The 14,046-nt window shown below is 39.5% G+C and overlaps 1 protein-coding gene across 5 annotated transcripts in view; it reads right to left on the bottom strand.

Moving 5' to 3' along the window:
• nup214 (nucleoporin 214) overlaps positions 1-14,046 on the bottom strand; it is a 59,137-nt gene that overhangs the window by 10,963 nt on the left and 34,128 nt on the right. For all 5 annotated transcript variants that reach the window (XM_016289150.1, XM_016289149.1, XM_016289148.1 and 2 more), the window contains exons 25-29: positions 5,534-5,600; positions 5,266-5,344; positions 5,024-5,102; positions 4,717-4,769; positions 1,515-3,083 (exon numbers count right to left, since the gene is read on the bottom strand). In XM_016289150.1, the coding sequence (XP_016144636.1) occupies positions 1,515-3,083; positions 4,717-4,769; positions 5,024-5,102; positions 5,266-5,344; positions 5,534-5,600 (1,847 nt within the window). The remainder of the gene's footprint in view (positions 1-1,514; positions 3,084-4,716; positions 4,770-5,023; positions 5,103-5,265; positions 5,345-5,533; positions 5,601-14,046) is intronic.

The following is a 14,046-nucleotide window of genomic DNA, read 5'->3' on the forward strand; positions in this document are numbered from 1 at the left end:
ATTACAGTCTTTTTTGTGATTAAACAGTGCTGCGTTTCAAACACTTAAGTCAGCTCTTTTGATTTGCTCTTTTTGGCTATTCATAAGCTGTGGTTCTCATTTCATTGCCTGTGATTCCTTGCATAGTTTACATACAGTATCAAGGCATCATCAAGTTAACAACTGATGCATTCCTGTAGCTAAAACAGTAGAGCAAGTTCACGGGTTCAATTCCCAGGGAAAGCAATAACTGATAAAATGGGTACCTTGAATTCAATTTAAGTCGCTTTGGATAAAAGTGTCTACTAAAAGCATTAATGTAAATGCATTTGTTACTTACATTCTTACTCTGATTTCACAGCACCATAGTGGAAAAAGAAACTGTAACCATGCCAGCTGTTCAGCATAATGGTGGAAAAGCAGCTTTTGTTTTTGCAACTACACAGGTAGGACTGTACAACCATATGGCTTTCACTATAAGGCCCAGTGTGATAATTAGATTGCAAAATGCTTCAATTGAATTAATTAAATACACAGGCTACTGCATGTGCTGCCGGCTTCACAGTGAGCAAGTGGCGTTTACATCAAGATGCTCTGTTCTGTAATCTACACTACACCAGGCTCATGTATAAATGTGGGACAATCCCTCTGGGGTTAAGAGTACTGATCAGGTGAAGGCTCATGTCTCACTTCTAGTCATGATCAGGAGCGTTTCTAGCCTTTCATCAGTACTGGTACTGGGGGTGGGTGGGGGTCACTGGCCCCAGTACCAGTACTGATGAAAGGCTAGAAACGCAACCCCCCCCCCACTACTTTGCTGACACATCAAAGACATTTGCGGGGGTTTTTTTCAGATAGTGGACTGTAAACATCACCTCCTCTACTATTATTGTTTTCGGTCTTAAGAAGTATCCCATTACAATATAAAAAAACTCATCACTGCATGAATGAACTTTTCTAATGAATCCAACTGAATCACAAACAATTTGTTAACTTTTTGCAAACCGCCTTGACCAATTTAAGCAATAGCGATTAATTTGCGAATAGCTACTTCTGCTTCTAAACAGCTGACAGAAAACACAGAACATGATTGGTGAAATATTATCAGGGAAAGCAATTCTCAAGTTGGTATGGCAGAGGTCTCCAACCCTGCTCCTGGTGAGCTCCTGTCTTGCAGATTTCAGCTTCAAACCCAATCAAACACACCTGAACTAGCTAATCAAGGTGTTCAGGGTTACTTGATAATGACGGGCAGGTGTGTTGGAGAAGGGCTGGAACTGAAGACTGCAGGACGGTAGCTCTCCAGGAGCAGGGTTGGAGTATATGGTAATCTCCACCATCAGACAAGGATTTAGAAGTAGTATTTCACTAGGACTCATACCCCAGTAAAAAAGGTCTAGCAAGCAACTATAGAGCAACTCTAATCCAGCAACTTCTTAGTTAGCATTAGCCCTATGCCTTATCCACTACACCATGTATAATTTTCTACATCCTACTCTTTGCTGTTGGAATTTGTGAAAGAAAAAAACCCCCACTTGATTGTTGTCCAAAGCCGAATCCAGAGGAGGATGCTGTGGTGGTGTTGCTCCCAAACATGGATCCCTGGCCAAAGCCTGAGCTGGACTGTCCGAAGACAGGAGCGCTGCTCTGGCCAAAGAGCCCAGTGCCAGTGCTGGGTGTGGAGCTGGTGCCTCTGGCTCCGAAGGAGAAGGAACTGACACTGTTGGCGCTAGAGGATCCAAACAGTCCTCCTCCTCCGCTGCTGGTGGCCGATGTGGTGGAGCCCGCAGCTGGCTGCCCAAACCCAGAACTTGCGCTAAATGCCGGGTGACCAAAAGTGAAGCTGCTAGCAGATCCAGAGGCTGCAGGCTGGCCGAAACCTGCACCGGGATTCTGTCCAAAGGCAGGTTTGCCAAAGCCAGAGGTGGTAGAATTGGCACCAAAGACGGTAGATCCGAATGCTGTGGTCTGAGTGACGGAAGTGGGTTGTCCGAAAACTGGGCCTGGGGTTGGAGCTGTGCTGGTGGTGATGGCTGCAGATGGGATGGAGGAGGCCGCTGTAGCGACGACACTTGTAAGACTGATGGCTCCTACTGTCAGACTGTCTGTGCCACTTGAAGGTGGGGCAAAGATTGAGCCTGGTTTGTCAGACACTGGAGCTGAAGATGGGGTGGTTGCTGGTGTCTCTTGAGGTAAAGGAGTAGCTTTGGAAGTGCTGGTGGTCTCGCGGGGAGGATCAGACACTGGCTCTGCTGCAGGAGGCTCAGAAACAGGCACCGGCATCTCGGATGGTGGGGTAACTGAGGGAGGAGGAGTGGGCGACACTGCGAGAGTTGGAGGAGATGGGGGCTTTTTGGAAGGAGCTCCAGTGGGTTCGGAACTGGTGGGAGCAGGGGCTTCAGTGACTGGTACGGCTGATGGAGCACTTAAGGTTGGTGGTTTAGGACTGGGTTCTGCTGGAGGTTCCTTAGGTTCAGTATCAGTGGAGGGAGGTGGCTCACTTGAAGTCATCGTCTCTGGCTGGAGGGACTTTGTTGGAAGAGTTTGCGTTTCTGACAGAGGTGCACGCAGAAGACTGCCGAAAGAAGTGGCAGCTGTAGAAAAAGATGTCGTGGGAATGGTGAAAGTTGGCTTTTTTGAAGGAGCAGTTCCCTCCTGTGGTTTAAAGGTGAATGTAGATGTGCCAAATCCTTGTGCCGTAGTCGTCTTTGGAGCCTCTGCTGCAGCACCTGTTGATTCTGATAAACTTCCAGTTTCTGCAGCCTTGATTTCTGCAGAACCAAATACAAATCCTGTAGATCCATTGCCAGGTGGTCCAAAGGAGAAACTCAAGGTGGTTTTGGGAGCTTCCTTTACTTCTTCACTTTGGCCCACTCTTAAGCCAGAAAAGGAGCAGAGAGTTTCTCCAGCATTGCCTTGGGCTTTGGGAGCTTGAGGGAGTTTAGATGGCTCAGGAGGTGGTGTAGAGGAGCTCACGCTGTGTGCAGGAGATGTCAATTTTGGAGTGAAGGAAAAAGGCTCCTCAGACCCCACAGGACCAAACGTCATCTTTGTTCCCATGCTGCTTGCAAAAGAGAACTTGCCTGGTAGGCAAGAACTCTTCGCTATTTGCAAAAGTAGGGAAAAAAAAGAAATTTAATGAGAGGTGTGACTACTAAGCCAACAGCAGGTCCAGAACCTGCAGAGTTTCTCACACATTCTGCATTGAATTTGAGAGACTATTGGTCGAATTGAGCTAAATGGATTTCAACATGGGAAACGGTATTACCCAAAGCTGCAAATCCAACACTTTTAATTAATAGTTGGGGTCTAAATCAGTGGTTATCAACTAGAGCCCAACCAATACATAGTTTTGCCGTTATTATTGGCCGATATGAGCATGTCGTAGATATAGCGGTGTCGGTGAATATGCTGGCGATATTAATTTTTTTTACAGAACATATAACACAGATTAAATGCTTCTGAATGGTAATGGTTGCTACTGGCGACCCAGGTTAGTGTAGTGTAGAAATGCGTGGATGAGCTCAAACTTCACCCGAGTCCGCTGCTTCAAATTATCCGCCCGCCACCCACCCACGCCAATATTTGATCGTCACATTACAATGATTCTAATTCTTAGTTTTGCATGATAATATGATGAATGGATTATTCATTTTTAACAGCAGATTCAGTGACGTTAGAGACTAGAGCTGATCTGTGCATCACGGCACCCGTCTGCAGCGCATTAAAGCCTGTGTTACGGTTACCGGAGCTGATCGTGGCCACTCAGTCAATGCTGGTGTTTATAGAACTCATGCTTATCACATCGGTCACATCACATCGCCCAGCGCGACAATGCTTTATGCTTCCTGCATAAACCTGCCCCTGTTGGTTTGGCAGTAGCTTGCTTGCCCTATACAGTTACCTTGTTTAATTTCTTAATTCAAGTTATCTATATTTTGTTCTATTTGTGTTAAGTTATTTATAATAAGTGAAGTTTACTGTTAAATGCACTGATGTCAGACTCATTTTGAATAATAAAGTTTATTGTTAAATTGTTAAATACCCTGCCTCCACTACATAGGCCTATGTTTGTCACATCATAAGTGTTTGATCACCACAGTTATCAGTTGAGTTATCATTGCAAAAAATGTGTTTGTGTATATATATTCTGTTTATGTAGGCTATATACTGTATTCTATATACAGTACCAGTCAAAAGTTTGGACACACGAATGGGAAGTGTGTACAAACTTTTGACTATACTGTACTATAATATAGACTACACAAAGAATATCGGCCGATATATCGATCTTTTTTAATCCCTAATAGCGGTATCGGCCCCCCAAAAAACCCATATCGGTCGGGCTCTATCAACGTCCCCACTATCCACAACAATATTTCATGCCCGGCTTGCCCTTTTTAATTCAATGAAATTAGGAGGGATCCATAGATGAAAATAAGTAACTAAGATAATTATAATAAAAATATTTTTAAATTCCAGAAGTTTGGGGCTGAATTAAAATAAGAACACTATTGATTTGTAGTTGTTTCTTTCAAAGATTTTTTAATTTTAAATAAGGCCCCAGTCCCTGGTTGAGAATACAGGCTCTAAATTATGTGGAGATTTCTGCAGATTCTAGCGGCACTGACTCCTAGCCATTGGCATGGCACATTTCTGACTAATACAGTGTTAAAAGTGAACAAGATCAAATGTTTGCATTTCTAAATGACACAAGACACATACAGTAGATACTACCTTGAGTGTTGTTGGTGTCCTGTGATTGAGAGGTGAAACTGAACCCTGATGACCTGTGAAACAGCAAACAGCAGACTCTGTGTCTAAACCACATACTGGAGTTCATATTTATATGCAAACAATATAAAGACATTAGACATGCTTAATATTCCAGTATATCAGAAATGCTGCTGAAGAGACACAAGAGCAAAGCCGTATGAATAATATAGACTAGATCAAGATAACCACTCATGATAATAATCAGTAACAACCATGAAGACATGTACTGAGATCAAGGGGGTCACAGTAATACGGTTTAGTAACTCACGGAGCAGTAAATGAAAAGCTCTTTGATTTCTTCTCACTGATGGATGAAGATGCTCCTGCATCAGGTTTAGCAGCTCCACCTGCAGCAGCCCAAACACAAACCAGTTCATTACTACAATCAAACCATTACTCCACAGATACTGGAGTATAAACTAAGTAGTGCAGCCCTTATTTAATCTGTTTAGCATTTATTATTCTTATACTATACTATTTGTGCATGTGGGAACTCTGAGTCACACTCACCAAACACAAAACTAGCTGATGTAGTCTGGGCTGGACCTGCCAGCGGTGCTGGGACCTTTAATGCACCTTGAAACGAATTCTGCAAGTAAAAAAAAAAGGTTAAACCACATGGCAGATGTTTGCTCACTCTGGAGACTTTGTGCTTGTGATTTGTAAGAGGAAATCCTTGTTACTAACACTGAATTCTGATGAAAAGCAGTTTGACATTTCAATCAGCAGCAACTGTACTATTGTGACTGGTGTTTGGAGCAGCTCATGTGTGACTCACTTTATTGGCTTCCACCGTTGCCAGAACCTGCTGAACCACCTGAGCTGCCGGTGCAGGAACAGATGCGCTACAGACACATAAAACAGAGTCATGACTAGGGCTAAAACGATTAGTCGACATTGTCAACAATAAAAAAAAAATTGTCTACAAATATTTTTGTTGTCGAACAGTCATTTAATCTCATATAACCTAATGTAAGGGCCTGAAATAACACGGTTTGACTAGTGTGACACTGTAGCGCAGGACTGTCAGCGCTGCCGGATGCAATTCAAGAGAAGACGACAAATATTCCACAAGAGAAGACGACACACACGGCGCTTATGAGAGTCGGAATGTAAAAATAGTCGAACCAGGCAGTGCTGAGAGCGGCATTTAGATGATTATGTAAATATGTGCTGCAAACTTTCCTCTCAATAACAAAATAAACAGCAGTTAAGAAAGAATCTGATCATTGCAATATTGATTTAAAGCCAGCCGCTTTACAGTATTTGATAGGGCTGTCACTAATGATTATTTTAGTAATCGAGTAATCAGTTTATTATTCTGATTATTCATTTTTTTTGTGGAAATAAAAATAGACCTAAGTGAACAATAAACTTTAAAATGACTTAAAATACATATATAATAGCAATGAGACAATTATAATTGGTTTAAATAAAATATTAAAAGCAAGAGGGTACATTAAACAAAACAGTTAAAAAACAATTTAATAAAATAATATAACCATAACTTATGTACATTTTGTATGTACATACAAATGCCAGCAAGAGGGCGCCAACAGCTGGAGCTTGACGCGGTCCGTGCATGTAAATGATAATTGTTTGTGTGGAGCAGCATTTACTGTGAACAGAGCCACTCTGAGATGCACGTAACCTACACGCATATAAATAAAGCGCATATTAAACCCACAGCGTATATATTTATTTAATTGAATCGCAGCCTTTGAAATAATAATGCTTTTCATGCGTCCGTAATATTCAGGTATTCTGCTACTTTGCCGGTTAATCGACACGGGCAAAATGCAATTGATGAGTATTTAACTAGTATCTAGTGTTGCTTTCAGTTAGAATTACAACTTGATTTTCTGCTATAAAGTAGCTCTCACTCTCTCTCCACACACACACACACACACACAAACACAATGGGTATAGAAAATAATCACCCCCCTTTAAAATAATCACATTTTGTTGCTTTGCAGCCTGAAATGAAGACAGACACAGTTTTTGTTTTATCCAGCTGTATTTACTCAGTGTAACTTATAACATCCAAGTGAAAGATAGAACAGCAAAATGTCATAAAAAAAACTAAAAAAAACTGAATCATTGAGTTGGAAAAAAGGATCACCCCCTCCTAAAAATGATTTGTAAACTCAATCAGGTGTAGCTAATCACCTTCTCAATGGCACACAAAGCCATTTGACTTTCAACTGTGATCAGCTGTGGTCAGTTTGATTAGCTCAGCATGAAAAGAGCTTTCCTCGTGCATTTCAGTCCTTGATAGTGCAACTTAAGCAAAGTCAAGTATGGGTGGCAAAGCACTGTCAAAAGATCTCTGGGATAAAGTTGTGGTCAGGAGATGGATACAAAAAAATTAAAAGGCTTTATCAATGCATTGAAGTGATAGTTTGGTTTGCATAGATCTGTCCAAGTTCTTGATGCAGTCTCTGGTATTTTCACAAGTATAATGTGAATTTGTTTTAGCATCACTTTCATGAGAGATTTCCATGAACATCTATTACTTCTGTGAGGCATATTTGAAGTTTCTGCATGAGGGCGCCCTCTGGCTAGGAGTACGAAAGAAACAGACATTACATGTGTTTAGCACTCAGCAATGCTCACACCACCCTATTGCCCTTTCTCCAGTGTACAGGGTTTTTTTAAAGTTTTTTTTTTACAGTGGATGCATAAAGGCTCATATTTCATATTAAAGGCATGGATGGGCTCCTTTTTTTATCATAATAGTATAACATTTTATAATAAAATCTTTCTAAAGACGTATAGTTATAGGCTGGGCTGTCTGCATGTTAACAGTTAACCTTGCAGGTTTTTTTTCTGTAAAATAAATTATTTTCTAATTATTACATCATTATATTTATTCTTAAACTATAGGGATGTAACGATTCACACAACTCACGATACTGATTTCACCATTCGATTTTCTCACGATTTTTTTAAACAAAATTAGATTTAAGAAATTATAAATGAAAAGGTGTCCTTTTTTATTGCTTGGACAAAATGCTGAACATTTCTTTGTGAAACAGAAATATGTCAAATAACAAAACAAAATTGAAATTTTAAAACAAACTTTAATCAAATAAATAAGACAAAAAAAACTCTTTATATAAACAAAGGCTTTGCCTGTGCTCTTTCCATTCAAAATTAGAGGCAACCACTGCATTTGAATCATAATCCAAACAAAGATGCTGAATACATATACTTGAATAATTTGAAATTTTAAGACAAAAACTGAATGCTTTGACTTTAGTTTTAATAAAGACAGCAGACGGGCTGAATGAGACGCAATTTCACTCTCTGACAGCAGGGGGCGCTTATGGAACAGCAGTAATACAGCGTTTCCTTGGTTTCCTTGGCTGTAAACAAAACAGTCCAGCGCTAATGAAAGCTGCTTTAATACGCATTATACAAAGACGATATGAAAAGAAAATATCATCTAAAGAGAGTCAGTCCCCCTCAGAGATGCATTCATATAAACTCCTACCCAAGCGGCAACCTTCCGGTCTCTCTCTTGAAACCAACACAGAAGTGACTTAAAGGGGTCTTATTATGCTCTTTTACAAAGTCTTGATTTTGTTTTGGGGGTGTACTAGAACATGCTCTCATGCTTAGTGGTTCGAAAAAGCGCAGCGTAGAACGCGCTTTTGAGATGTGATGCAATAACGACAATAAAAATATAACAAAATACTTTACTCACCAGAGATATTCAGTGACAGAGATAATTCTCTCCAAGCTCTTTTTTTAAGGAACAAGCTGTGATAATCGCTTGAAGAAATGTTATATAATTCAGGATATCCGGACACAGGCACTATGAGCGCCTCCTCCGCCATGTTGCCGTCAAATAAAACAGTTGTCATGCCAACTTGCTACTGTAAACAGAAGCTGGCAACGCTTGCCCCGCCTTCAAATTCTTCTGATTGGTCCACTGCTTTGGAACTGACATTGATGAGCAGCACTGCGTGTAAAAGTTGAAATTCTTTTAACTTGACACAATGTCTTAAAAACGCGGCGCTGCAAAAGACGCGAGTGTAACGGTCATGCACATCAGTCAAGCGCGTGTTTACATGGAAAAGTAGTGCAATGGAATGGAAAAACGCGTTCTGTGTGAATGGCCCCCAACTCTGTAGCAGCACTTCTTCGTCGTCGTCTTGTCTGATGCACTTAACCAAGCGTTTAACCACGACCTCGCCGATCTGCAATTCATCGACTGGCTGCTAGAGACTGGCTCCAAAAGGGAGTCAATCCCATAGTGCCCAACAAAATGCCCAACTTTTCAGCAGAAAAATAAGTTTATAGCCTGGTACAAAAAGTGGTTTTGGTCTATATAGCTAATTATGCCCTTCATGACAACTGTGAGGGGGGTGAATTTTTTTTTATAACTCATCCGTTTAAATATATGAAGCCTTAAAGTTCTGCATAATTAAGGGCGTGGCTACTAGAGTGACAGGTGGATTGCCGCTGCGGTCACCACCGTCGAGCTAGGCAGGCATGGTTTCAGCAACCAGCTCCACCCACGTCCCACCTCTTTGCCCATTTTTGATTATTCAAGAGTGACGCGCTGCCAAGATGGCGACGGCCAGCTCCGCCCATTTTGGGCTTCAAAAATGCTCCTCTTAAATCTACGGGTGATGTCACGGTCACTACGTCTATGTTTTTATACAGTCTATGCTCCTACCCCCAACTGTACTGTGATTCGTTTAACATCTCAACCGATTTGAATTGTCACATATTTGTAGATTTTCAACCGGCTCGCGGTGAATCGTTACATCCCTATTAAACTATGTATTTTTTTTTTTTTATTACAAAAGTGTTATTACAGTAGTATTTTTAATTTTGTTAAATTTTTTTAGCAATACTAATCATAATAATAATTAGTCATTAATATTTAAACCTGGTGTTCTTTCTTATTTTTGTTAATTTGTAAAATATTAAAATCGCTATTAGATCCCCCCCCCAATATACAGATGAATGGCTTTGTGTTTAGGGATGCTGGGATACATCTGCGAACATCCTGAGCATTTGAACAAAAGAGGTCTGATGTTCTGCATTCACATTTCTTTTTCCTTCACATCGTGATGCTCATACAGCACAGGAAGTTCAAGTGGAAAGTGTCCTGCGGGCTGTTCAGGACAAATATCTGCCACCGTAGTGCCGGTCAGACAGACACAGAGTGAGCAGGCAGAACGGCCGGTGCTCAAGTGACCAAGAAAATGATGAAGAGCAGTAACTGGAGCAGAGGAAGGGAAGAGAAGTGCTCTGATAAACAGCTCGAGTGCTTGAATCGCAGTGACCTCATTACAAAGGTCACCTGACCTCTATATGGTGAACAAATTAAATTAAATGATCATGTTTTAATAAGTGTATTAATTCTGCTATAATAGTTAAGTTCACATCACAGATACAACAATAACAACATAGAGGAACAATGATATAATTCTATTCTGAACGATTTTTCTAGCTGATGAACGGGAAAAATATTGACAGCCAATAAGAATCCAACTACTTCAAAGAACTTGGGCATTTAAAGACAAAACTGCAGCGCATGGTTATAATGAACAGAACTAGGGATGTTAACTGTTAACGGTTAACTGTTAACCGACCGTGAAGAATTTTGACCAAATTAATACAATCAGTTAAATGATTTAAAAAGTTATTTATTTATTTGTAGTAATTTATCAAAATATTTAAAAAGGTTTGCTGCATGGTTGAAATACGCTATGCATATAAAAACATGCGTTTTTAGAGGACAAAAAAAAACATAAGTCGCATTTTACTATTTCATTCAGAAATAGGCCTAATGTCGACACGAAATGTTTACAAATATTATAATAAACACTGTAAACATAGCTAGGCTATTTTTGTTCTCCTCACTCCACAACAAAGCCTTTCAAATTGACAGTATTTAGAAAAGAACAAGAATTAAAAATATAAGAAGCTATAGCTAAACGACAAGCCAAAACTAATTAATTTAGGCTAAAACGAAACTGAAACCAACGTTGCGTCTCTCATTCGGCACAAAATCAAATGTTTCCGTATTCGCAATGTATTTGAATGCCAAAATATTATTTATTATGTAGCCTACTACTACTACTACTACAATATCCACGTAAAACAAAATGGTTTGCATAACATTACATAACATTCACGGCGGTACGGTGATAACGCTTAACGGCACAGATTTTACTATACATATTTAATTTAAACTGAGCAGTGTGGTTTTTTTCCCATATGTTTGACTGACTGCATTTTTTATGATAATGAACTGGCTGCATTGTCAAGGTAGCAATGCTTAACTGTGTGTGCGCATGCAGCGCCGGCGCAATCACTTGAATTTTTTTCCTTCTAACAGGAAGAAACTTCTCCTTTTAGTCATAAAGATAATCGGATTTGTAAAAGGTTTGCCTTTATTTGTGTACATTCACAATACAAACAAATCTTTGTGCTTTTGTAAAATAAAGAAAAGAAAAATAAAGAAAGGAGCCCATCCATGCCTATTTTTTAAAGAAAAATAGGATGCCGCTTTCTGCCGTCTGGTTTCCTTTCGCGCAGCACAAAAATGAACTGAAACTCTGAATACTTGTTGCACAGTTTTTCTTTCATTTTCTTAATTTATTATTTAAGTAAAAATATATTTCTCGTATAGGCCTATTTATCGTTATATATACATATATATATATATATATATATATATATATATATATATAGGCCTATAGCCTAGCTTTATGATGTTTTTCTCCACAGAAGCGCTGCAGGTGCATGATGTGATATGAAGACCATGTGAATCCTCATGTTCTGTTGTTTGCTGCTTTTTACAAATGTAAAATTAATCCTCGGGAAATAAATGTTAGTATTTTTAACAGGTCACAGACACTTATCCTTTCTAATTCATTTCAAATTTAAAATAATCTTGTCGGTTAACGGTTAATAATCGGTTAACGAGCATCAGTTGTCGGTTTGGAAAAATAACCGAAATGAACATCCCTAAACAGAACCTTCTCATTAACCTTGATGTAAAAGGGTATTAACTGAATTATTTGAGCAGAATTTCAGATAAAAATGGTTTCTAAATGTAATAATTGTGATAATGTTTGAATTTAATGCAAACTAATTTTTGAATGCAGTATAGAAGAGTTAATGCTTGAAAGGCTAGTATAACACATGCTACTTATGTCCTCACTATGTTTATAACAAGGCTTCACTATACAGGAAACAAACGAATGTTTGAAGTTTTAATTAAACCTAGTGTAAAAAGGTCTGAGTATCTAGCATTCTGATCAAATAACGAGTCAAGAAAGAGACTGCAGTTAATATGAGTTCTCAGTTCACAGTGGACACGGAAGGTCAGGTTTAGAGTGTGATACATTGTTATTTTGGCAGATGTATTTGATCACTGACATACTGCAGAAGCAGTGTGACTACTGTGGTGGTCTGCAGCTCTAAACACAGCCGTGTTCGTGTGTGTGTGTACCTGTGCCTCAGGCCGAGCAGTTTGAGCGTTAATAATACATGAGTCTGGGGTAAAGTTGCATGGGACACACTGTCTTGTGCATTCACACACACACAAGAGGCACTCAGAAACACACAGACATCAGATACACCTCCACTGAGCTCGGACAGCACAAGTCAGTGCAGGAAATTATGTCAAATCATGTCACTCACAGCGCTGACCACAAACTCTCACATCCTGCTGTGTGTCAGTGCACAACACTGGACAAAAAAAAACACTATATACAATTACCGCCCGTTCACAACAACAACCTGAACTACAACATAAATGTTAATGAAACTATAACAATAACTGTAATGTTAAAGATAATATAACGATAACGCTATAGAGTTGGTGTCGCTATAGAGTTAGAAGCGGTGAATGCGGTTTACAGGTTTCATAGAAAGAGAATGATGTGCGCCAAATCAGTTGCTGTAGAAATCAAATACTTTAATGGTTGCGGACGAAATAGCGCAAAACGAGAGCCAACGCAAACGTAATGACATGCGAAATAAAACGTCATCATGTTTTAAAGAAGAGTGGCTTGATGATGGGTAGTGGTCGACCGATATATCGGCCAATATTTGGCATTTTTCAAATATCGGCATCGGCCGCTAAGTTTTCCTGTTTGGCCGATGCGTTCGAGCCGGGACTTTTATTTTGACGGTGATGAGAACGGCAGCGCCTGAGCACCGCCTGAGTGCTCACATTCTCCCTCTTGTTCGCTGTCATCGTTAACAGTTCTGTCTAATATGAATAGAAGTCTATCTAATAATCAGATAGAATGGATAAACAAAGGAATTAAAATGTATACAAAAAGTATTATAACGATTGCTTTTATATTATTATTAATAGAAAGGCAAACATTATAATACTTTATCGTCTGCCGTCAGCATTCAGCAAATACGCATTTATATCATTTAAACAAATCTTTGAATGTCTAATGAACATTTAATTTCACAAACCTTGCAAACTTAGTCGGATCCAGTTGTAAGATCTTGTGTGTGCATTTGTATTCTGCATGATCGCGTGTTCTGATGGGTAGTGGTCGACCGATATATCGGCCAATATTTGGCATTTTTCAAATATCGGCATCGGCCGCTAAGTTTTCCTGTTTGGCCGATGCGTTCGAGCCGGGACTTTTATTTTGACGGTGATGAGAACGGCAGCGCCTGAGCACCGCCTGAGTGCTCACATTCTCCCTCTTGTTCGCTGTCATCGTTAACAGTTCTGTCTAATATGAATAGAAGTCTATCTAATAATCAGATAGAATGGATAAACAAAGGAATTAAAATGTATACAAAAAGTATTATAACGATTGCTTTTATATTATTATTAATAGAAAGGCAAACATTATAATACTTTATCGTCTGCCGTCAGCATTCAGCAAATACGCATTTATATCATTTAAACAAATCTTTGAATGTCTAATGAACATTTAATTTCACAAACCTTGCAAACTTAGTCGGATCCAGTTGTAAGATCTTGTGTGTGCATTTGTATTCTGCATGATCGCGTGTTCTCTGCGTGACGGTCGATCCGTGTGAATTGAATGCAGACAGGAGGAGAGTTCAGCTTCACTGGAGACGCGCGATCGACAACTCGTGATATTAAATTATGCTGCGCTTTATGCATTTGCCCACTGTCATATTCACGTCATTTCCACTGTGTGCTGTATGTAAAATTAGTGTTACCTTGGCTTTATTTGAAAAAAAATATGATTTTCAATGCACACAAACTTCCCAGAATACTGAGTGCCCTGTTGGTTACAGTGTTTACTTCCTTTTTAATTA

The sequence above is a fragment of the Sinocyclocheilus grahami genome, unplaced genomic scaffold (genome assembly GCF_001515645.1).
Source record: "Sinocyclocheilus grahami isolate Dianchi unplaced genomic scaffold, SAMN03320097.WGS_v1.1 scaffold241.1, whole genome shotgun sequence".
Classification (NCBI taxonomy): Eukaryota; Metazoa; Chordata; class Actinopteri; order Cypriniformes; family Cyprinidae; genus Sinocyclocheilus; species Sinocyclocheilus grahami.